The sequence below is a fragment of the Larimichthys crocea genome, chromosome VII (genome assembly GCF_000972845.2).
Source record: "Larimichthys crocea isolate SSNF chromosome VII, L_crocea_2.0, whole genome shotgun sequence".
Classification (NCBI taxonomy): Eukaryota; Metazoa; Chordata; class Actinopteri; family Sciaenidae; genus Larimichthys; species Larimichthys crocea.
In genome coordinates, this window is record NC_040017.1 from 22,562,820 (window position 1) to 22,586,303 (window position 23,484).

General features: G+C 38.5%; 1 protein-coding gene across 2 annotated transcripts; it reads right to left on the bottom strand.

The window, feature by feature from the left end:
• Positions 1–1,156: 1,156 nt before the first annotated feature.
• LOC104939208 (glutamate receptor ionotropic, kainate 1) lies at positions 1,157–22,329 on the bottom strand. 2 transcript variants are annotated; one of them, XM_019259340.2, is made up of 16 exons: positions 21,933–22,329; positions 14,230–14,397; positions 13,836–14,093; positions 10,703–10,884; positions 10,129–10,182; positions 9,504–9,677; positions 8,625–8,768; positions 4,867–4,974; positions 4,322–4,363; positions 3,887–4,000; positions 3,596–3,799; positions 3,271–3,494; positions 2,905–3,023; positions 2,513–2,730; positions 1,603–1,828; positions 1,157–1,495 (listed from the first exon to the last, which is right to left on the bottom strand). In XM_019259340.2, exons 1-16 carry the CDS (start codon positions 22,015–22,017, stop codon positions 1,206–1,208), a joined length of 2,610 nt encoding a protein of 869 aa, XP_019114885.1. In that variant the 5' UTR covers positions 22,018–22,329; the 3' UTR covers positions 1,157–1,205. The 2 variants fall into 2 exon arrangements, with proteins under 2 accessions (XP_019114885.1, XP_019114886.1); XM_019259341.2 differs by lacking the exon at positions 4,322–4,363.
• Between the last annotated feature and the right edge of the window lie 1,155 nt (positions 22,330–23,484).

Consider the following 23,484-nt stretch of genomic DNA (forward strand, 5'->3'; position numbering starts at 1 on the left):
CAAGCCTAAGCCTGAGTGAGGTGAATATGGACCTGAATAGGCAAAGAGAAAGGTGATTCAGGGATGTCACTGCTGAGCCTGTGGCATGTGTCATCATCCAGTGTGATAATTCATGTGACCACCTGCTTAAACATTGAATCCAGAGGGCATGTCTATATTTTAACCGCTCTAGAATTGGTTTCTAACATTGTGTAAATTGATAACCTTAAATTTCAACAATAGTTTTATCTGGTTGAACGAGAACCCAAAAGTATCACAATAAATCAAATGTAAAAATGGGACAGCCACAATGTGAAAGATTGTAAAAAAAAGTTTTACATGGCCTCAGATCTTCTTGACGTAACTCAAAGATTTTGTGGATGAAATCAAAAGCTTGTGGTAACGCCTACATCCAGACAAGGAAAAGGTTGTGCGTGCGGGGAAAGAGAGCAATCAAAACTAAAGCTACCAGAAATAAAAGGTTAAAGGATGTAATGTTCTCACATAACTTTAGTCATTCTGAAACAATTCCAACATGACAAAACTTATACATGCACTTCATATGATACAAAAAGCAAAGAAAAAGTACAGACAGTAAGCAACTGATGGCCTGAGTGTCAAGCAACAATCTTGAGGGAGCACTCATTCATAAACAAATTGGAAAAAAAAAACATAACTGAATAATCAAGATTTTTTTTTTTGAAATACATAGAAAAGTGATAAGAAGAAGTGCTGTTATGTCAAAGTTTCTCTGAGCTATGAAAACATGGAAAGTGGCAAAAACATTTTCTAACAGAATTATCTGAAACAGCTGTTGAAATTAACATGCCTCAAAAGATTTCCATCACTTCACTACAATATCATGGCATGACGTTTGTTTTCACACAAAACGATTGTACAGTATTTATAGTGTTTTTGTTTGTTTTTTTGCAATAAAAACAGCAAGGCCAAGATGGTCAAGTGTCATGATGTCAGAAGTCAACAACTATATGTCATTAAAAAAAAAAGAGAGAGATTCAAATATATTCATAAAATGTTCATGTGCTCTACTTCATAACTACTGAAAACACTAAACTCTGTGTTAAAAAGTATTTCTGTTTTGATTGTAACAATGCAGTTCAACACATTCAGACTTGGCCCAGTAATTACTGCAGTCCTCCGAAGACAACAAGGACAACGCAAAGGTGTAGTAGTAGGTTCATAACAGTCTTTGATAGAGCAGTGTGTTAATACTTGTTGTGCCATTCGCACTGACCAACACTCACCTCCTCAATGTCCAGGTTTTTTCTGGATTTGTAAATAAATTCTCCAATTGCTACAAAAACTGAGAGGACCAGTCCGGCTGCCAGCACAATAAAAATTCCTCCTATGTTCTCCACACCCAGAGCGCTGGCCTCTTTGCTGTCCTCCTCTGGGCAGCCATTTCCTCTCCACCATTTTTCCTTCATCATGTGCAGCTTCCCTTCCTCCTGAAGCTGCAAGATGGCAATGGTGACCTTGTCTCTGTAAGGGGAACCTACAGCAGCAGCAAAAAATATTATTACTGTCATTATCTGTGACATAACCTTTGAATATTCTGATTTTATAATTATTACTCCTTAGTTTGTAACTCATTTCTCTTACCAATCGGGGTTCCCACTCCGTAGCCCTTTGAATCTATCAAGCCACCGATCTGTGTGAGGTTGCAGTTACGCTGGCTGATGTACTCTATGCTGGTCGACTCCATCAGAAGAGCGTAGTCTGTGGTTAGAACCCTCTGAATCCCCTCACGGTTGTTCTTCACCAAAGCCGTGTTTTTCCTGCTGCTCATGAATGCCCACATTTTCTCGTAAGTTGAGATCTTAGATTTCTGTTGAATCAGAATCAAGATTCATGGAAGTTTAAAGCTTTACATTTTGACGCTTTTATCCAAAGCGACTTACTGGGGTTCAGTATCTTTCCCAAGGACACTTGACATGTACTACATGTACATGACATGTAGACTGGAGGAGCCAGGGATTGAACCACCAATCATCTGATTAGTGGACAACCCACTCTACCTCCTGAGCCACAGCCACAACAACAACATAAAGCAAGTTATGTTGATCCATGGTCATATGTGGTTGATGCTTGTTTCTAATATTTCAAATGAAACAGTATTTGGAGACTATCTGCTGACTGGTACAATCATCCTGATGTGTGGCAGAAGATGGGATGTGAAGTGTGTACAAATCTGTCCAAGTTCATTCAATTTTCTCTGCAGATTAAAATAAACTGGTTGTTGTTGTGCTACAGGCAAAACAATAAATCCTAATATTTATGGAAAACATGTTTCGTCCATAAAAAGTTTTTCATAAAGCTGCATAATGTTTCTGAGATACTAACCTTTAACCCTACTCTCTGACAGCACATGTCGTGTCCCTACAATGACTGAGGGCTGATGGCTCAAGGGTAAAACTTGTCAGACTAATTCAAATGAAAAGTTATTGTTTGCCCGTCTTCCTCCATTGGTGTACCGTTACACTCATTTACTGTAAAGTAGAAAGAAGGTTACCTTAAAAAATGTCATAGTGGAGCCGTCTCTTACAGCTCCGTACTCTATTTTGGTTTGCTTGGCCAAGTCATCTGCAGAGTCGATCGGTGAGTCCATTCTCTCCACTGTGAGAAAGGCAGCCAAGTTGGCAGTGTATGAGGAGATGATGATCAACGTAAAGAACCACCATATTCCACCAACTATCCTTGTAGAGAGGGCCTTAGGCATCAGTTCAGATCCTGTAAGACAACAACACAAGGTACATTATGAGACAATGACGACCACAGTATGCAACAAAATGTAATTCTAATTACACAGACTAACTCATTTTCTCCATACCAGACAGACTGACGATAAAAGGTGCTTTAACAAAGTATAACAACACAATACAATCATAATTGCAGTAGGTGTACCTTGCTGCATAAGCGCTCCAACTCCAAACCAGACACTATTTATCAGAGTGAAGTTATTTTCAACAACATCAGAGTCTGGATTGCAGGGGTGAGGGTTGTACCACTCATAGGGAGTGAACCTGAAGGAGAAGAATTAGACAGTCACTAATAATAATGTAAACGATGATGATAAGATAATAGCGAGTCTATGGCTATCATTGATATTTACTCATAACTAACTGCGTCCTTTACAGCTCATGTTGATGACAAAATGAAAACAGGCAAAAATCATTTAGACTTCATTCTGACCAAGGACACAAAAGCATGTAACGTCTACGAACAAAATCAAATTGTTTCACTTTTTTTTTTCTCCAAGTGTCAATTTACCTGGCAATAACAAACAGCACACAGCTGACACCAAGGCATGCCAGCAGCACATACATCCAGATATCAGGAGACAGCGGATTGAGGAAGGAGAACACTCCTGGATTAGTGCCGTTAGGTTTGTGATAGAGGATGCTGATCCCCAACGTCATGAAGGGCTTAGAGAAATCTATCACCTTCTCCCTCACATAGGTGATGGTGAGAGGGGCCACGGCGAGGTCAGCCACCTAGTACAGAGCAGAAACATCAAGGAGAGCCACTTTTAATGATGGATGACACTGTTGATAACTTGGATATTCTTTGACATATAACATGGATTGGTACTCACATGGTCAATGAGTTCTCGCACCATGCCATTCCACTCCCCCTTATCATTCTGAGCTCCATATTTGCCATCAGACACCAGTTTTACTTCATATGAGAAGCCCAAAATGTTGGAAAGCTCCTTGAGCAGGTCCAGGCAGTAGCCCTCAAAGCGATCGTTTCCATACAGCGGCTTATCGGATTTCTTATACATGACATAAGGATTTTCCTGAAACAAGGCACATTATATACTTCTTTAGTTTTATCAAGACATGCCTGAACAAATACTGCATGCTATTAATGTTACTATTCATACCAGAATAGTTGTGACAATGAGGGTCCTGTTGGCCATTGAGTCAGTCACATTTGTAGAGGAGTCCTTGTTGTTTTCTGTTAAATTAAGGCCTGTTTGGGAGTTCCACACACCAATCTGTAAAGGATCAAATATTCAACCTTTACATGATGCCGCCTCTACATGATTAAGGTAATTAATGCAAAAAAAAAGGGGAAAGAAACAAATACAAGGAGGTAGAAAAAATGACAAACAAAGATCAGAGAGCAGGAGGAGAAAAAAGGAAAAGAGCATAAACACAATATCTAAATAAATCTTGAAATGCCATGTCCTGTTCAGAAATGAGCATTTCTTCCCACCGGTGCCTTAAATTATTTTTTTTAAGGGGAGACATCGGGACTGCGGGTAGAGTAAAGTGGTAATATTTTATACTCCTGCCATGGCAGCTACAGTACAGACCTTTTTCCACACTTTATTCAGACGGTTGTTGCCCGCAATTGTCTTGCAGAAATAATAAGAAAAAGCATTATAAGAGAAAGCATTTTAATCACAGAGCGCATTTTAAATAGTGGATTTAAAGAGAAAAACAATCATGTGGATTTGTGTTTCAAGGCAAATGTGTAAAATAATAACTGCAATAAAAATAACTCTGGTTATTTGATTTCAATTTCAGACTTTTTCTTTGCAGTAAAGAGATCGGTTATTAACAGATAACAGGGCTGTTTATGGCAAAATGGAAAGCGGCACTGTCAGTGTGATTAAAGGAACATCCATAAAGTTTTGAGCTTAAAATGACAACTACAACTATCTGCAAGAGCTACTGTACGTGTCATCCATAATTAGGACACCAGATTTCAAGATGCTATATATTGTAAGTCATCTTTCTGCAGCTATAGAAAAAGGGAGCAGTGTCTACTGTAGCAGTGGCCACTGTGTTCAGCTCTGCTTGAATGCCTACAGTAACAGCCTGTACTGACAGTATAGACACAGGTCAGAGAGTTCACCTTCTCCAAGCCATCTTCCTTAAGGCTGATGACATCTAAATCAAACTCTTTCCGCAGGCCGTCTGTCTTGTTTATAATTATTTGTCCCGTCAAGCCGTTCCATTGAGCCTGTGGCAAAGAGAGAGCAGAATACAAAACCAGTGAATCACTTTTTATTGTCATATACATAAATGCAAAGTCAAGCAGAAGCCTGGAAAATGAAAACAATTCTTTAAAAAAAATCAATAATTTTACGAGTGCTATATTAAGCAAAGAACACTGACAAAAGCTAATTGCATCTTAATGGCATCAGTGGAAATATTACAAGTGAATAAACATGTTGGTCGATGATGTAAACGGAGCAGGCAGGCTTAGCCTCTGTCTGAACAGGGAGCAGTGGGTGGGCAGCAGAGCTCCGAGGTATTTGGATGCAGTTGATAATGAAGTGAGCTCAGCTGAATAGCAGACAGGTTAAATCTCTATTAAAGAGGCCTCAGAGAAATGAGCTGCATCTTAATTCTGCGTGACAGAGGAAGCTCAGAAGCCACTTTTGCTATGGGAAAATGGCACCTTATAAATCAATAAAACAACTATTCATTTTTTCCAGCATTCAGCCCATGGCATTTCATGATTACACATTTTTTTGGCCTCAAACCAAAGTGGACTGAAAACATAATTAAAGAGGCAGTTCACCCCAAAACACAAAGTCTGATATATCAGACCTTCTTGTTACCGTGTGGAGACTACAGATCTGTTATTACAAGTAAATAAGAAATAATCCAATCATTGATGAATGATACAAAAACACACTGCACTGAAGGCTGGATGACTTGTGATAATCTATACACAGGCAGTAGACAGATGGGAGGAAGAAAGTAGTTCTGATTGATAGTGATCACAGCATCAACAGCCTCTGAATGATTGTGTGAGCACAACAGTAATACACTTACTATGTCTGAAGAAGCACATAGCGGTTAGGTTTTTCCGGTAAACAGAAGCCAAAAATAATAGCCAAATACATTTGGGAAATAAATGGGAGAAGAGCTGCGTGACTTGTTTATTGTTGAAAGACTTGTTGGGGCACTAAGAGTGACACAAACCAAAAGCACACGACGCCGGCAAAAAACTCCAAACCAACACAAATCACCCTGAAACTCTGAATGTATAAATGGCTTTTAAGGTGTCTGGAGGATTTTTTTTTTTTTAGAAATGAATTACAGGTGTGTTAAGAGACGCCAAACAACTCAGAGGCTCTGTGTTTCATCGTCTTGTTCTTACAGACTTTAAACAGAAACTTACATCAGTCAGTTTGTGAGTGAAAATGATTCTACTGACTGTGGCATGTGACAACACCCAACAAAGGTTCAAGATTAAACTTGAGGACATTGCGAACGACGTTATCCACGTTTCTGCAAAGATCTTTCACATCTATAGAGGGTCACAGGGTATCATTTGCTCTTTGATTAGATCGCTTCACACTTATTGCACACATCTGTGACTTGACTCCTAAGTCCAGATTTACTCCTGTCATTAAGTCTCTGTTTAAATCCTCACCAATCAAAAGTGTCTCTCTCTGTCTCGACCATGTGTTGGTGTCATTACTGTACATGCAGTGTTGACATTGATCTTACTGGATTGAAGAATCCAGATGATAAAAAGGATGAGAATGAGATTTAAACACACCACTGAAACCTCGCTGAGCATCCATGGACATACTGGGCTTACTATCCGCACCATAGAAAGATTTTAAGATCGTTTTACTACTTTTCGTACTACTACTGGCTACTACTACTACTACTTCTCTCAGGCCATTTAGATAAGTACCTAGCAGGTCCCTCAGATCCTCTACAGCTCTGGGACTTCTTAAAAGAACTCCTTAAAACGTATAATTTTTACTTGCCGTTTATTTAGTGTCCATTCATTTATTGGACAGTTTCAAGCCTTGATCACTTGCTCTCATACTTCTTATCCCTTAAATTTAATAATAGGAATAGACTTTTTTTTTATTATTTAACATTTTATCGTTTTAATTATTGTAATTTTTAGGTCTCTCCAAATAGGTCATTTTTTTCATGCATTGGTTCTTCTATTGTTTTAATCTCTTGGCTTTATTTTATTGTTTTATTGCAGTACAATTGTAATTGTAAGTTTTAAAGTCCTGTCTGTTTGTACGAAAATGTGCTATATAAAAAAAAGAAGTTGAGCTGAGTAGTGAGAAAAACTCATTTATTTTTTACACTCCTCCCTCAGGCCTCTACATACCACTGTCACTAATATATATGTTCCATATGTACATTGGTAAATTTAGGAAAAAAGTCAGTGCACAAAGCTGAACCAAATGTTCTTGAGCTGGGAGTTCCCGATGAAACTTTTTCTGCAAAACTTAACTTTTAGTTTCAAATATGTGATACAGCATTGATTCCTGCAGGGGAAATAGTTTTGTGGCTTTCCCTCCCCCACGAGAGCAGAGTGCAGGCTGAGCGATACAGCAGTAATTCAAATAACATAAAATCTAATCTTATAGAATCAGAATTTTGCATGTTTTAACCACTTTAACTTGTATTTTCAAGACTACTTTACTGCTGATGATTTTCTAAATGTACCACAGTGTCTTATTTTAATGTATTTTTAATGCTCAGTTGACATGTCACTAATTTGCCTGCCAATAACTTTCACCCTCCAGCTGCTCACCTGGATCCCCACCTGGTATTCTGGACATTTTCTCTAGGTTCCCACCCTGATCGTGCCTTTGCTGAACCTTTACACTGATGGCTGACAGAAAAAACTTTATGGTAGGCTTTGGAAAATATTGGCTGGGAGTGTATGGTTCATGTGATTTGTCCTAAATGAGCTAAAACGTGGAAAGAATACACCAGTGTGGTCTTTTAAATGAATGCACTGTAATAAAGCAATGCTTAAGAAGATTTAGGACATCGTGTTTATCGAGTAGAAGACAGAACACAGAACAATACACCGTTAATCACCAGTGGACAAAAAGCTCATCTTTTATACCTCAGTGTGAAAAATGCTGAGTTCAAGTCTGCTGAGAGGTCAAACAGCTGAAAAGTTCACTTGGCTCTCTGGGCTCTTTTCCCTTGCCTGTATCCTTCAATATTCTGTCCCCATTTGTAATTGAAAAGCTAATTTTAAAAAAAGATAATTAAAGAAATATTGAATTAAATACTGCAATAACAAGAGAGGATATTAAAATGAAATGAATAGAGCTGAGAAAGTCCGCTTCCACTATTAAACTGGGATCATTTTCATTGGACAGCCTGTGTTTTTTTCAGTCAGTGATTGCTTTTAAATGTACATTTTCCTCATTGTGTTCCTGTTGTCTGCTGTCAGATCAATAGTTCATGCAAATCTAACACGTCCTCTTATGTTCAATTACCTAAGATCTACACTACATGATTCTTACTGTGGCATCCTTCAGGCATATTTTAAAATGAGTTTTATGATCTTTTTTTTTCTCTTTTAATCTTGTTCTGTTTGTTCATTCATCTAAAAAACTGCACCTCTCCTCAGTAGCCGTCTGACAACCCACTAATCTAAGAAACCTCCAACATGCAGCGCATGACATCAATCCCTATCTCATGAAAAAAAATGACTTTAAATATAATTGTCACACACATGTTCCTCGTTCATCACATCGGATCTCCTAACTCTATTGTTTCTGCTCCTTCTACCAAGGAAATGAGACGGAGGCAGCAGGCTGTGAAACGGATGGATAGATGAAGAGGGGGGGCGGGTGTCCCACACTGATAAACCAAACTCACATCTTTGAGCATGTTCATGAAGCGTGATCCAAAGCGCCAGGGTTTGTGTCTGTGGCACTGAAGGGAGCTGACAGTGATCTGGGAGGCGCGTTGCGAGGCAGCAGCCACCATGTACACGGCGTCGTACATCAGAGCTGCCTCAGTCTGAAAGAGAAACACAGGCGTCACCATCACCTGTCAGGCTGGGATCACAAATCACGCCCTGCACTTATCACATCAGGACTGTTGATGCACAGCATCGCATGGTTTCTCAAAGCACACCCGAAAACTGCAGTGCCAGTTTTACAAGCTACATGGAGAGCAATCAAAGCAGCCAGGGAGTGCAATTTTATTCAAAGTACCTTTCTGATTGTACACACAATCAGAGGGCAACAATTGCTGTATTCTGACAACGAGGGGCCCAGATTGATTCTGTGTAAAAGTCTTGCACAGCTTCCCAAAATAAGTTATGTGTTTACAGTATATATTTATATAGTCTCTCAGTGATTAGGTCTGGATTTCTAGAATAGCTTTACTTGATATTAGAGTGAGAGCAAGTTTGACGAGTAAAGTTAGCAATATGTAAATAAAATGTCACATTGAGTTCCTCTCAGATTTCTTTTTTTTATTTTGCTCTGAAGTGTAGAAATCAAATTGGCTGATGACTGATTGTTTTTTTAGCTGCAGCCAACTTTTCTCTGCTGACAAGCTCATAGACTGTCCATCTCTGTTCCATTTATGGTTCAGCGTTAAATGGAAATAATGGGCTGTCAGTGACTTGTTGTACATATTGCTCACATTACATAAACCATCACAATACCATTAGAGACGACACAACCCTCGCACTCGGTAGACTTTTAGCAAAAGGAATGAAAGGATGAAGATAAAAGGTAAACTCACTGTCATCATCCCCTCCATCATTCCAGTCTCAGCTTTGGAGGGAGCCTGCAGTCGTTCCATGGCCCACCTCTCCACCACCGAGGCTACCTGACGGCTGTCTATGTTCAGCAGTCTGAACCCCGTCATGTTGACCCCACTGTAGCGGTACGGCTCCAGGTCAAGGGCGAACAGGTCCTGTAGAAATGCAACAACATAATTAATGATTCTGCTTTAAAAAAAGTACCCAAAAGTAGACGTGACACACTCAGCAAGGGTACAGGGACACTTGATTAAAGCAGCGGAACAAAATACAGTATAATACTATGGAATTATGCCAAGGGCAATGAAAATATCCAGCAATCTTATTACAAGACAAACCACAGATGTTTGAATTCACCTGCATAATCTCTGCATAACAGAATGTCTAGGTGAACATACATAGAATAAAGGTACACTTAATTAAGACAACGAAACAATGTGCAATTAAGTGGCATGCAACCAACGTACAGCCATCAAGTTTTTCAATCCAGCTTCAAAGGGAAACCTCAAGAGTTCCTGTTTCTGTGCACATACTTTAAATAAAATAAACCTTGTGTTCTTGAGATGGAGAAATTTCATGAATGTGGCTTGATGAAAGCTTTCTTACCAGTGTGGTGAAGAAGAAGTGGTAATATTCAGTCATCATCCCCATGGACAAGATCTAAGCAGAATAAGAGATGAAGGAGTAGTTCAGTTATTTTTCCTCTGACTATACATTCACACAAGAGTTTTGCTCCAGCACAGATAAATAATCTTTTGTCTTCCTAATGCCATCCAACCATATCTATACCCAGCCAGGGACTCTTGCAAATTACACATTCAATCCATTTTCCCAATTGCCTCATTTTGTATGTTTGCATGCTTTGCATAAAGTATCCAAGTGAGCATATGTCACAATTTGTTCATGTTCGCGCAGTGTTTCCAATTAATCTTCTGTGCAGCTTGTATGTCTGGCTCCAAAATGGGTTCTGCTTGAAAATGAACATAGAGTTTCTGAAAAGAAAAGTATTTGACTAATCTTGCACATAGTGGATATTGAAGCAAAATGCAGAAATTCCTAAATAAGACTATTCTCCACTGAAATGTCTAAACTGGATTTCTGACAAAACATTGCTTTATAGACTGGGCGGGGACAGTGTTCTCCGCCCAGTCTAGACTTGGTGGATGTTTGTGTTACTGACCTGCTTGAGAACATCAGCTGATGTTTGGTAAGAGCAGTCGAAGATGACGTAGAATTCCTTCCCCTTCTTCATCTCTTTCAAAAGAGGACGGGCATCTTTACTTCCTGTTGGCAGCTGGCGGATCTTGATTTTAATGCTGTATCTGGATGGAGCTTTAATCAACTCTTGCAAACGAATCAGTCCTTCAAATTAAAAGACAAGAAGACCATCATTAGACTCAACAAACACATATTTATACCAAACCCACCCTCTGTAGGTATTAAACTATAAGATGATGTTTTTGTCTTTTGATTTCACAAAACAGCAAGTCAAGATTTTATTTAACGAACATCCACTCTGTCAACATTTCACTGCTGTCATATCAAAGTAGCAAATCCCATAAATAAAAATTCTGCAGGATTAGATACAATTCCTGCACATACAGTGTAGATTATTTTGTTGGCCTAACCCCTTAGTTTTAGCTATTGGCACACTGTCAAAGCTTCATGATGTGAGCATGTGAGAGTAAACTGAATGGAAACCAATCATTGATGTAACAATTTATGTTGCGTGCTGAAATTAATTTCAAAGATTTATCTGGGAGTGTTGACAGAAAACAGGACAAAAAAACAAACAACTAAAACCACCTTATTTGGAAACTTAACCAAAATTTAACATAACTGTAATGAACAAACAAAAAAATCTATCATTTTTAGAAGGAAATAACTATAATGGCTACTACAACAACTAACATACTCTCTCTGTAACCTTCGGTTAGTTAGTTAGTTAGTTAGTTGATGTTTGTTTGCTTTGGTTTGGTCGCTGTGTGTTGAAAGACTTTACTGGTAAGTGCATGCTTTTGAGTTTACATTGATACTAATTTGACTAATTTGTATTTTGCAGTTCCTCAATATGACCACTGGAGAGCAGTGAACACGCTCGAGTTTAAGAGGGCACGTTACTGTAGAATCATGTGTTAGGTCGAAATGCAGGTTGACACACACATATCTCATAAAAACTTGTTTGTAAACATGCTTATTATTTATAATAACTTATACTTAACAATACGCAACCACTATTTGGCACTCTACTAGCCCTGCGCCTGTGATGCTACATGTAAAAAGTATCAAATAGCTCTTTGTACTGTTGTTTAAAATATAATAAGGAACTGCTACATATTGGCAAACTGAACATGAGAAACATCACTGAAGAACATGAAGTTGGAGTCACCAGAATTATCCATATTTACATAATTTAATCATAGTATCAGGACGTTTCTAATATGTTCCGTTTGATTGTTTTATTTTGAAAGTATTGATCGTACTGTAAGAAGGCATTCATTTACTTAAAAGCATGAAAATGTATTGGTTTCATTATTTATTGGCGCTACCATAAGTTGCTATTGACGTTAGCTTCACGAATTTCACGTTGCACTTCCTAACTATGACCACCGGAGGGCGACAAAAACACTCATTTCTAGATGAATCCCTGTTTGTATTCAGCTCTTAGCTTTACTATTTTTTTATAGATATTTTAAATGTGTCTGTCCTGTATTCCCACCTGTCTACCTTGTGCTAATTCCTCCTTATTTTGCGTATTAAAAATAAATAAATATCTCGTGTTTTTGCCGCCCTCCAGTGGCCACGGCGAGGAACTGCAAGACAGTTAAATTAATTAATGGACGTCATTGCAGCCGTGTAACGTTATCCACACTTCTGGTGAAGTAAAACCGTCAAATTATGCAAACATAGATACGCATTTTAAGTAATTTTGCACTCGAAGCAGGTGTAAAAGCCCTGTTTGTGGTTTGCACGTCATTGTAGTAGTCAGTACTGTGTGTTTTTTCCGAGCTTAAACATCAATAGCACACTGGTGTGGCCGTCAGTAATTGAGCTTGCTAGATCAGGCTCGTCAAAGCTCTTTGGCAGCAATGGTGGAAGTTTTGACGCTGCAGTGAAACAATTATCTTGAAACAGGAGGAGTTCATTATTTCGTCAGATTATTCCCTCTGCAGATGAACTGTTTTATCGTGAGAGGGAAGTTTGTAAATGTGAAACGAGGCTGAACATCAGAGCAGAGGAGTCTGACCTGCTGAGAGGACTTCAAACACAAAGAAGAAGCTCTTCAAAGGTAAAGCACATGCTCCATTACTTCTCTGCATTGTGCATATTCAATGCAAACATGTTTTCTGTTAACCATGGATTGCATGGTCATGTTTTGTAGCCTTGGTACCCTGTGAGCTTTTTGTGAATGTAGTAGTTGTGATAGTCTGCAGCAGTCCTTGAGGTTAAAAGTCTGTCATCTGCTTATTTAACCTTCAGTTTGCAAAGATTTAAAGCAGACAATTCTTCCATTTAAAAAACCTGGAAACAGACTTTTGTTTGATTAAATAGCTGAAATGATTAATCAGTTATCAAAATACTTGTCTATTCATTTTTCTGTTGGTTGATTAATCCATTAACCCAACTGATTGTTTCAGCACATTCTGTGGTGTAATCCATATTTTAACGGTCTTAATCAGCATCACATTAAAAACAAACCTACATCGCTGATTGGATTTAAAATGGAAACATCGAATGGTCCAAGATGACCATCAAGCTGCCGACTGGAGGGCGATAAGATTTTCAGAGGCTCGTTGCACAGAAATTGTCTGTCCACTGAGGAGCATTTTAAATGAGGAAAATCAATTTTAAATTTCAAAACATGAACATTGTAATCTCTACAGTGAGATACAAACTCATCCTCTCTCTCTCTCAGGCTGGCTTCTTTCCACAAGCCCAGGCATGACAAGTGGTGTGTAATTTGTTATGCTAATCTGCCCATATTTTAAGACAAATGAGCAACAGTGGTCAGTAAAATTGTTATCATAACCTGGGATGAAAATGATTGCACTCAACGACTGTGTGATTTAGATAGTAGAAGCCTTGTAGGAGCTGTAAATCAGATTCCAATCAACATGAAATATACACAAAAGTACATTATTCACATACAGGCACAAATCTAGCAACTAAATATCCATCAGTTATTAACTAAATATTCTCTATAATTTGTTTCCTGTTGATGTGTTTTTATGCTTTGCTGCTGTTTTGATTGATTAGTTTTCCCTCCGGGATCTACACCGTATGTCTCGTCATCAAATCTAATCCTGACTCACCAGTTGCATCTTCGTACACAACAGTAACCGTCTTCCACTTGTAGTACTGCACTATGTCCAGCACAGCTCGGCTTATGGAGGTGTATTCAGGATAGAGGTTAATGTAGAAGCTGTCTTTGTTGTCCACCGACGGGTGTTTCCAACGTGTCTGGATGTGAGGGACTTCGAGGGCGTTACAAATAGACTGGACGGCACTGACAGATGAGCTGTGAGAGGGGCCAAACACCGCCCCAACACCCAAAGCCAACTGGTCACAGGCTGAAGTAATGAAACAGAAAGTGGGGAGAGAAAATAACAAATGACCAACAGGAGAGACTCTAGTGTCAAAAACAATCTCCTTTATTGATTCTTCACGACACAAAAAGCTTTTGGAATGAAATGAGATCATCCTTACCTCTTCTTGAGGCTTCGAAACTGTCGAATAGGTTTATTCTCTGGATGTCGTAGGTCAAGGTAGTGTTTGGCATTAAGGTCCGGTTCCTGTTTATGTTGGTTACTGCAAATTTAAAGGCCAGTTCTTCAACACTAATGGGCTCATTCTCAAGGGTTTCAAAGATGCCCCCTGTAAGAAGAGAAGAAACAGGATGGCGTGACATCACTCATTGTACCTCCATTATCACATTTTCTAAAGTTTGAAGGTTACCACGGCTGAGTTCTGACAGTTGCATAATGTGGCTCAGTTCTCTATGTACTTCCACCACATAATGCTACTGAGAAAATTTAATCTCATTGAGAGAAAAGCTCGACAGTGAGCGGCATGATTTTGTTTGTGAAGACACATCCAGTTCATTATAGGCCAACTTCACAGCTAATGCATCTACGGAGTTGCCGTGTCCACTGATACATTATCATGGCAGACATTTAAAAGCGTCACACAGCATGTTTTTGCTTTCTTTTCTAACAGTAATTCACTCGACTTCAACAGATGAACAGTCGCACCAGTTCACCTCACACAGTCATATTTCCAATCGTTTTCAATTTACTGCTCCAGACACCTTTTGATGAAATCATACTTAAACGTGTACCCACCAGCTTGTGATTTATAGCATCACATAGTCAAGCCCCCGAAACAGAATGCAATTTACTGTAAGAAGGTTAAAGTCTAAGTGTTTCTGCTCAGGCTGCCAAAATACTTCTCTGCACGTTTCTTTTCAGCTGATTAGTTGCCTTCTTTAGTTTGGACTGAGAAGCTTTCAGGTTCTGTGCTAGAAGTCGTGGAGGTACCGGCATCTGTGACTTTGAAATCCTATGACGTGAGTTTCTGCTAACCAAAGCATGTTTTTATTGTGATATATTTGCTGGTCGTCCTGCACTAATCAGACATTGCTTCAAGTGTAACTACAGTATATAAAAACCTCAGCACCTTTTTAAGGCCCATTAAAAACTCAAATGAAACTGCAAAGCTAACCTCTGAGGTGTTTATAGAGCTTAATTTTTCCTTCATATTTGCACTGGATAAGAAGGAAGGACTCAGAGGCCCAATGATGCTGCTGTGGATTAACTTCCTCTACCCTTTCCATATAGAAACTGCGAATTGTGAGACATTTTTTCATTAACTAAAACAAAATTCTCAGCCGTGCAAAAGGGATTTTCTCATCACATCTTAAATTATTTTAAGTATGCACCTGCAAGTCGCATAACAGAGCACAGCCACGTTTAACACTGCTTCTTGGAAATGTGATACTCTTGTGTGTCACATTAGTGCTTTTAATAATTGAATTTTTGCTGTCTTAAATCCAAAATAGGTCATTTGTTTGATTCGTTCAGCTCTGATGAGTTTTTGAAATGACTGGGGACAAAGCAAAGAAAAAAGCGTCTCTGGAGGTCACTGCCCACATGCTTCAAGTTACTGTAAGAATCTCCTACACTAGCATTATGATAACCTTAATTGGCTTAACTGTTATATAACGATATGTCAAGCTGATTTTTAATCATCCTGATATCGTTCTTACTGATTTAGCGATCACAATTTGGATGTAACATCAACGTATGTATGATGTTAATTAGTAAGTAGTTTTTACAAAGACTCCTCCAGAGACCAGGGTAATGTATCCAGATTACTTGTTTTCAAAATACAAAGATTATCAGTTTACTTGAGATGAAACAAAATAAAATCTTCATATTTGAGAAGCTCGAAACAAGCAACGATCTGCATGTTTGCTTGATAGTTCTAGCAGTTCATAGGTTACTAAACTTGTTAATTATGCTAATAATTGACTTATTCTGGCTAATCATTTTAGGCTGATCTTTTCAGATTGTCAGAAAATAATGACTAGCAAATTTCAGAGTAATTAAAAAGGCACCAAACAGTAATCTGCCTTGATCAAGAATGAAATGACTTCAGTAGGTGCTAGTTCACATTTGATAGTTGATAAACACAGACCAGTATCATCATTTCATTTCAACATACATTTAACTTTCCAACACAATTACTTTTCATCTGGCACGTGTGCCACAGGGAGGGAGGCAGGGGGTTCTTTCAGACTTGAGATCATTCTGAAAACCATCCAAGTCTTAATCCACCGCCCTGCTCCAGAAAGATGACTGGTCTAGCATGCCATTGGCCGGCAATATGGATATGCATCATATTACTCCGGCCAGGCACGAGCACTACATACAATGTTTTTAGCTTCCATTTCAGTTACATAAAGAGCCGCATGAAAAACATTAGGATTAAGGCCAGAAAAAAGACACTGGATTGTCACCACCTGCCTATAAGGCGGATGGACTCATGAGAGATTCAGTGTCCTTATCCCTGCTGGAAATGACCCTGCACAATGATTTTTTTAAAGTCTTTAAAGCGTAAATTATTTAAAACATCTGGGCCTTCAGTGATAGGCTTTCTGAACTAATACTCAGGGTTAAATGTTCTCACTGCGCTGTCACTCATAATTGCAGACAAAATGAGTCAACTTCTGAACAATGAATCAGTTTCTTTATGCTAAAACAAATACATTTGCCACATGCACATAATAACAAAACAAAGACTAATGCGTTTTAAAAGCTCTGCCATTTTCACAATTCTTAATCAATAGTTACATTAACCATCAACACAAATCATAAATATGCCATTTCAGTTCTGCAATAATGTGCAATAATGACCTCACTTCAACACTCAGGCTACAGATGGCAATAGGTCATTGCACTCTAAGTCTTTGAAGAATTGCCTGTGAAATTGTGATTGATTTGGAAGGAGAAAAGGCCTTTAAAAAGCTCCCCTTGAGACCTTGATTGTGAATGACCTTTTTCTTTGGTGTAGCATAGCCTGAAACCCCAAACTGAGAGAGCCTTGTCTGGACTCCCTGGTCACTAAGAGCATGCTTGAAAGTGCCAATCCTAATTATGGTTACCAAGCCTCAGTGAGCAGCTGCTAGGACCTGTTAAAGTTCCTAATTCTATCCACTGTAACATGAAATTCTCAGGGCAAAAATACAGTAACTTTCTTCCAAATTTGTCAAGAACATGTATCCATCTCAGCATCTTTGATGTGACTTTCCTTCAAGGTGTTTTTTTAAATATAAAAGGGGAATAAAACATGAGTTTTGACCAGCTGGTCTTGATGTTTGTTTGCTTCAAGTGCAGAGGCTGTAGCAAACATCACAGACTTTAATTAGAATTTAACTACAAAATAATCCAACTGGCAGCATCATTTCCAGTCAGTGATGATGTTTTCCTTATACTTTGTTGTTGCTGTTAAAAGAGATGGTCCAGATTGCATCAAAGGCAAAAACTTCTGCTAATACTTAAATGTTCAGATTTTTATTTGTGCATCATCAACATACATCTGTTCCAATGCTCAAAATGTAGCCGTAATATGCACTGCATGCGTCTGCAAATGGCAAATATTATGAAGGAATAAACTTACAAAAGCAAAAACTGAGACACTCCATATCCACACCCAAAAATTAAATAAAGCTGGCTTAAAAATTCAGCATTTATAAGTTGCTTTAAATAATATATCGATATGCCATTACAGCCCAATCTATTTAATTTAAAGAAATGACTGTAACCTCACTGACAGCCCTACAATGGCTCTGTAAGCTTAAGTCATAAATAAAAATGAACCTATTAGCAGGTGTCAGACAGTGACAGCACCCACTCATGTCTGGGTAGGTGTACAGTGTACAGACAGACATGTATTTGGTTGAAAGACTTTATATTTGAAATAAACTATTTACACATACAAATATATCTATTTTGTTGCACTGTTCAATTATTCATTTAATATTTGAAGCTTGGCGGAAAGGTGCATCCCACAGCGAAAGAAAAGAGATGTGTCTCTCCTCTCGTTTCCACCTGAGATACGATCTTAGATTTCTGTTTAAAGTATAATGAGTTCCTTGATTTCTAGAGGGCACCCTACGGGATTCAGTGTGACAGTAGTTTGTCTGCAGCTCAGTATGAACAGGGCTGGTCCACATCCATTACTGAGCTCTTTGTTTAAATTGTGGTTGGATTAAACACACTATTATTCAGTAAATGGCTTGGTTATTGTATAGGAGCACTAAAGCTCAGCTATAATCACTCGGCTATTATCATATCCATGACCAATGACAATCCAGACCTCTGGAGTGAAACAGCAACCATACTCCACATCTTATCTCTGCATGTATTTTCAATTACATGACCTCACAAAACACTACGTGTATATCAACATGAAATAATTAAGTTTGTTTCTACCTCAGGCTTTAACAATTGTGGTCTAATGAGAGTTTAATGATTTCCTAATTTTTAAGTTCTTAGCATGGTGGGAAACCTTCACCACACCTGTCATAACACTGTTTCAAGTTAGAGCCGGGCTAATGCAGATATCCATATCTGAAGTAATAATATATTGATCCAATATTTATCCTTTTACATTAATACCAAGATCTCCTGAATTGGGTAAAGAATTGAGAAGATATGGTGATCTCAAGAGTTCATGCAGATCTAAAAATATCACATCATGTCTTGAACATGATCAGTCATTTGTGAAATGATTTTAATAATAAAATAAGCTTATGACATAGAAAACACGCCGAAACAATCCTGCCTGGAGGTTCTTTTTTTTTTTTTAGCATTATTGTCTGGTCCAAAAATGGGTCATGGTATCGTCATGGCTCAGAGCATCTTTATGTTTTTCTTCTTCATTTGTTGGACAAACCAACACTTTAAATTTGGATTGGTTTTCAGTACAGATGCAGATCAAATAGAGAATGGGAATCTCACACTTTATGATGACACACGGATCAATGCACTCATTCAATAGACTATTAGCAAGTAAATGGGCAGAAAGAGTTGGAGCCGCCTGGGCTCATTTATACCTCAGTAATTACAAGTTTGAGCTTGTGCAGGTAAAACTCTAAAGTATAAACTAGACATGCTTGTCTTATGAGACTCTTTATTGTGTATCATAAATACCCAGGAACATAATCAACCACATTCACTCCTTGAAAATAGAATAAAAATAAACAGGTGCTTATGAATACCTGTATATTAAGCCCGGCTTGATATTTGAACACTGTAAAGTTCAGCATTTCCTATCAGGGCTTTACGATTAATGCAATTTAGGCTATAAAGAAAGGAGGAATGAAAATTCTTGCTATGGCATTAATTACTTTCCAATATAATTTTCAGGATCACTAAGCTTCCATCTCATTGTTAATAGGCCAGACAATGCTGTGGGGCGATGCATGCTAGGAGGTCACAAAAACAAAGGATTCCGCTTTTGCTGCAGGCAAATGCTGATCAACCCTTAGGCTTTGCTTTTTATATACTTCTGTTCCTCCGTTCAGCACAGAAGGCAAGAAATAACAAGGATCAGATTTAGTCAGGTGGTTGAAAATAAAAGGTTAATATTAAAAAAAAACGGACTGGATGGATTGTAATCTGTGATTTTGTGGCTCTGTGCAATGATCACATGAACGGGAGTCTTTTAAAGCAGAGGAACACAATGACGTAGTGTTTTGCTTTCTCCCCTCTCCCCATGCTGGGCCAGTTCCCAGTGAGACCACCCCCACCTCAACAACACCACCACCACCAGCACCACTCCATCCTGGGCTCGTGCCAGACTGTGAATGAATGAGGGGGTCCTAACCAGTCTACTATCTTCGTTTGATGTGGAGCACTGAGGTTTCTCTGTTTATAAGATAGCTGCTCGTGACCAACCACCAAAACATTTAGACTGAAAGAATAAAAATCAGGAGCATAAGCTGCATCAAACCTAATTTCTAAAACTGCTGGACACAAGATCAAATGATTCACGTCAAATCATATTTCTCTGGTGGATAGCAGCTAATCGTACCTTTCCCATCATTTGGGTCAAATCATAAATAAACAAATCAGATGTTACTAATACATGAAGCATGAAGCAAGAAGAGAAACAGGAATTTAACAAACAGCGTAGAGTGGAGTACAGGCCTCAAGCTGCTGCTTGTTGTGCGCTCCCCAATGATGAGATTTGGTCACTGCCTAAGTACCATATTTGGGGAAGAGACTTTCTGCATAAAGAAGATTAGTGTTAGTTGTTTAAGGGCTTGGGGGAGAAGATTTACCATTATTACCAACCCCAGTAGAAAATAGTGGAAGCCAGTCACAATCTGATACTAATACTTGCCAAGACAGAGCAATGTTAATTGAACCAAGCCACACACCATATGGGAGAGATTATGATGTGTGCAGGTCATGGAGAGAATGACAAAGATTAGGTGGCCTCAGAGTGATAGATGATTTAGAGATTAACATTATAGAGAACAGATCGGGACTGTTAGAAGGGGATGGTAGTGCTGGCCCGTTGGCTTTTAAGGTTATGTAATGCCACAGTGCCGTAATTTGTTAAAGTCTTTAGAAGTACAGTAGAGTCGCCCTAGGCGTTGAACGGAGCAAAGAGCCCTGAGGTCTAAATTAAAGTCATTTTTATGATGCAATCTCCGAACCCATGAGGCGAACAGAGGATAACCAATGGGAGAGGAGCAGCCAGTATTAATTTGCTAGCAAACATTGTCTCATTGTTGCAAAGTTGCATCAGAAATCAAAGGGGGATAGAGCAAGAGCTCTGTTTGTGTAATTACAAGCGCAGAGTGAAGTTGAAAGTGGAGTTCAACTCTCAAAGGCTTAACAGACAACTTTGGACTCAGATCCACATTCACAGATGTCATCAGCCATCAGTATACATATACACCAAGACTAACTAACTTTTGAGTTTGTTATATTTCTTCTCTTCCACCTAACAAAGTTTTACTGACACTGCACAGCCTTTATTCTTTAGCTCTGTATCAGTTTCCTTCCCGCGTGCCAAAGACATCATCATGCCAACAGCGCGTGCTGTCAGATGCAACATTAGGCCAACTTGATCACTCGTCTGCCTCTGACCTGTGCTGTCAACATGGAGGAACAAGGAGCGAGACGCTCGTATTAGACAACCAAAATGGATTAACATTTTTTGATAAGTTGATTTTGATCAGTAAATTTGATTTTGATGACTTGGTTCATGTCGACAACATACACTCTGCCCTTGCTACCTCCTTCATGAGAAAATAAAGAATCCAATAATGAAACATAAGGATACTGTTTAGACATCACAATGACATGTAAAGTCTCTGCAGGATAAAAGTATTTTATCTAAGATGAGCATTGGATAACACAAGCTCACAGCTGTACACTGGGTATTATAAGATACTGCATATATGACTGCATGTAACCTAAAAAACACCAGAAATGTACCCTGAATACGCTGTGACTCCTTGTCGTAAGTTTTGTTTGTCCTGCACCCATTAACCTACCTACAGCATGATGTGAGACGCTATAAATAGAGGATCCTTGCATGACATCCACATGTATAATCTCTGTATTTATTATCCTGGCTTTCTTCAATAACATATAATGTATATTTGGTTATCTTTAGGGAAAAAAACAATGGTACACATTCTGTAGGCATTGTGAGAGATTGAAAATATACATTATGGTAATGCCACAAAAACTCTTAAAATGAATGATTTTGTAAAAAAACGAGAGGAGGATATTAATTCCAAGGGGGAACCAGGTCATAGTGGCAGTCTGTACATTAATAGTTAATAGGAATGACAAAAAAAAAACCAATATGACAATTTTGCCACTTACCAATTCTCAGGACTTGCTGCGAAGTAAGCCAAAACTCTGCCATAAAGTACAGCAGTGAAAATAACAGTCCCTTCCTTTTCGCCATGGTCCTCCCTCCAGAGTCGAATTTAACATTGATATCAGTTTTTCTGCCCTCGGTAATTCATGCTGATAATTTGCCAGTCCTTGTATCCGTAATGAAAATAAACTGGCATCCGACCCATATCCATCCCTCATACATTGTGATGAGAAAAAAAACAACAACAAAAACACACACACACACACACTCCACTTGCAGCTGTCACTGATCAAAACAATTCCAGTTTTCCCATTCTAAAATCCTTTGTGTGCCCATAAGGTTTTGCTCCCCATAGTCACTGTCCAGACATCTCTCTTATCATGTGTTTTTTTTTTTTCTTTCTGGTGCACACTTGAATAGTAGACTGCAACTGAGGAGGAGGACCGTGCGCTGCGCTCCTGCTGTCAAGCTTACATGGATAGAGAATGACATTTCTGGTTGCAGCTTTCAAAATAAAAGATGAATTGAATAAATGTGTGGAAACAATAGAGAAAAATCAACAAAGAGGAATATGCTTCATGTATTTCATATTTTAAAAATTGGATTTTAAACACACAAAACAAAATATCCAACACAAACTGGGTTCAGACTAAGTAAGATCATTTCCCATTAAATATTGTTATGGATTTCTTGTTCATTATTGTACTAATCTGACATTTAATTATCATTTTTTTCAGTACTATGTTTGTTAATCTGTTCATTTCATCTCATTTTACATTATCCATACTTTTCCCCAAATACAGAAACCCTATATTCAACTAAACCCCAATCCCCAAGTCATTGGTCATTTAAGCATTCAATTTAAATGTTTATATGGATTGTTTTCTGCATCTGTTGGTACCTTTAATTTACCAACATTATTATTTGAATGCTTTTATTATGAAACAAAGCTTGCCTTGTTTCCGGTCTCACTCTCACTGTCTTTGGCTGAATCGACACAGCTGAGTGTGTGTCCCTCCCGTGCAGGCGCTCAATTGAGGACACAGTCAAGCCACTAATCCGCAAACATGGATACGTCCTGAAGATTAACTTCAAATCTGGCAACATTCGACCTCAACAACGTCTTTGCTTTGGTACACCGAGGAATGATTAAATCTTTGCTCCAGTCCTGATGGAAATGCAAATCTAATCTTCAAACTGGTCTGTGACGCTCCCTTGAAGATTAACTACCTCAAACTGTTCATCTGACACAGTCTCATAGTCAAATAAAATGTGTTCACCACCTTAACCCACTTTGCTTTTTTCCTTGAAGAAGAGTGGTTTCATGTTGGAAGTAATAAAAAGTTCTTTGTTGCTCAGTTGCACTGATCAGCAACTGGTGATGATGCTTCAAACCAACATCTCCCCAAGCATGGGAGAAGCATCAGGAGTGTTTGATGGGTTTCTTGGGATTAGGGTAATCTCACTATTATTCCATTCCCCTGAAATTAGCAAAGTTAAAGACTGGTGGCTGAGAATAATTGAGAATTATCAGTTTACACACTGACTATCCAC

What these genes read in the sequence shown, in the direction of transcription:
- LOC104939208 (XM_019259340.2), bottom strand. Translation starts at nt 22,017, where the DNA reads ATGGCGAAAAGGAAGGGACTGTTATTTTCACTGCTGTACTTTATGGCA. An exon ending in TGATGGAGGGGATGATGACA is followed by an intron (nt 8,769 to 9,503) that starts GTGAGTTTACCT and finishes TTTCTCTTTCAG; the next exon opens with ACTGAGGCAGCTCTGATGTA. An exon ending in CGGAGTGGGAACCCCGATTG is followed by an intron (nt 1,496 to 1,602) that starts GTAAGAGAAATG and finishes CTGCTGCTGTAG; the next exon opens with GTTCCCCTTACAGAGACAAG.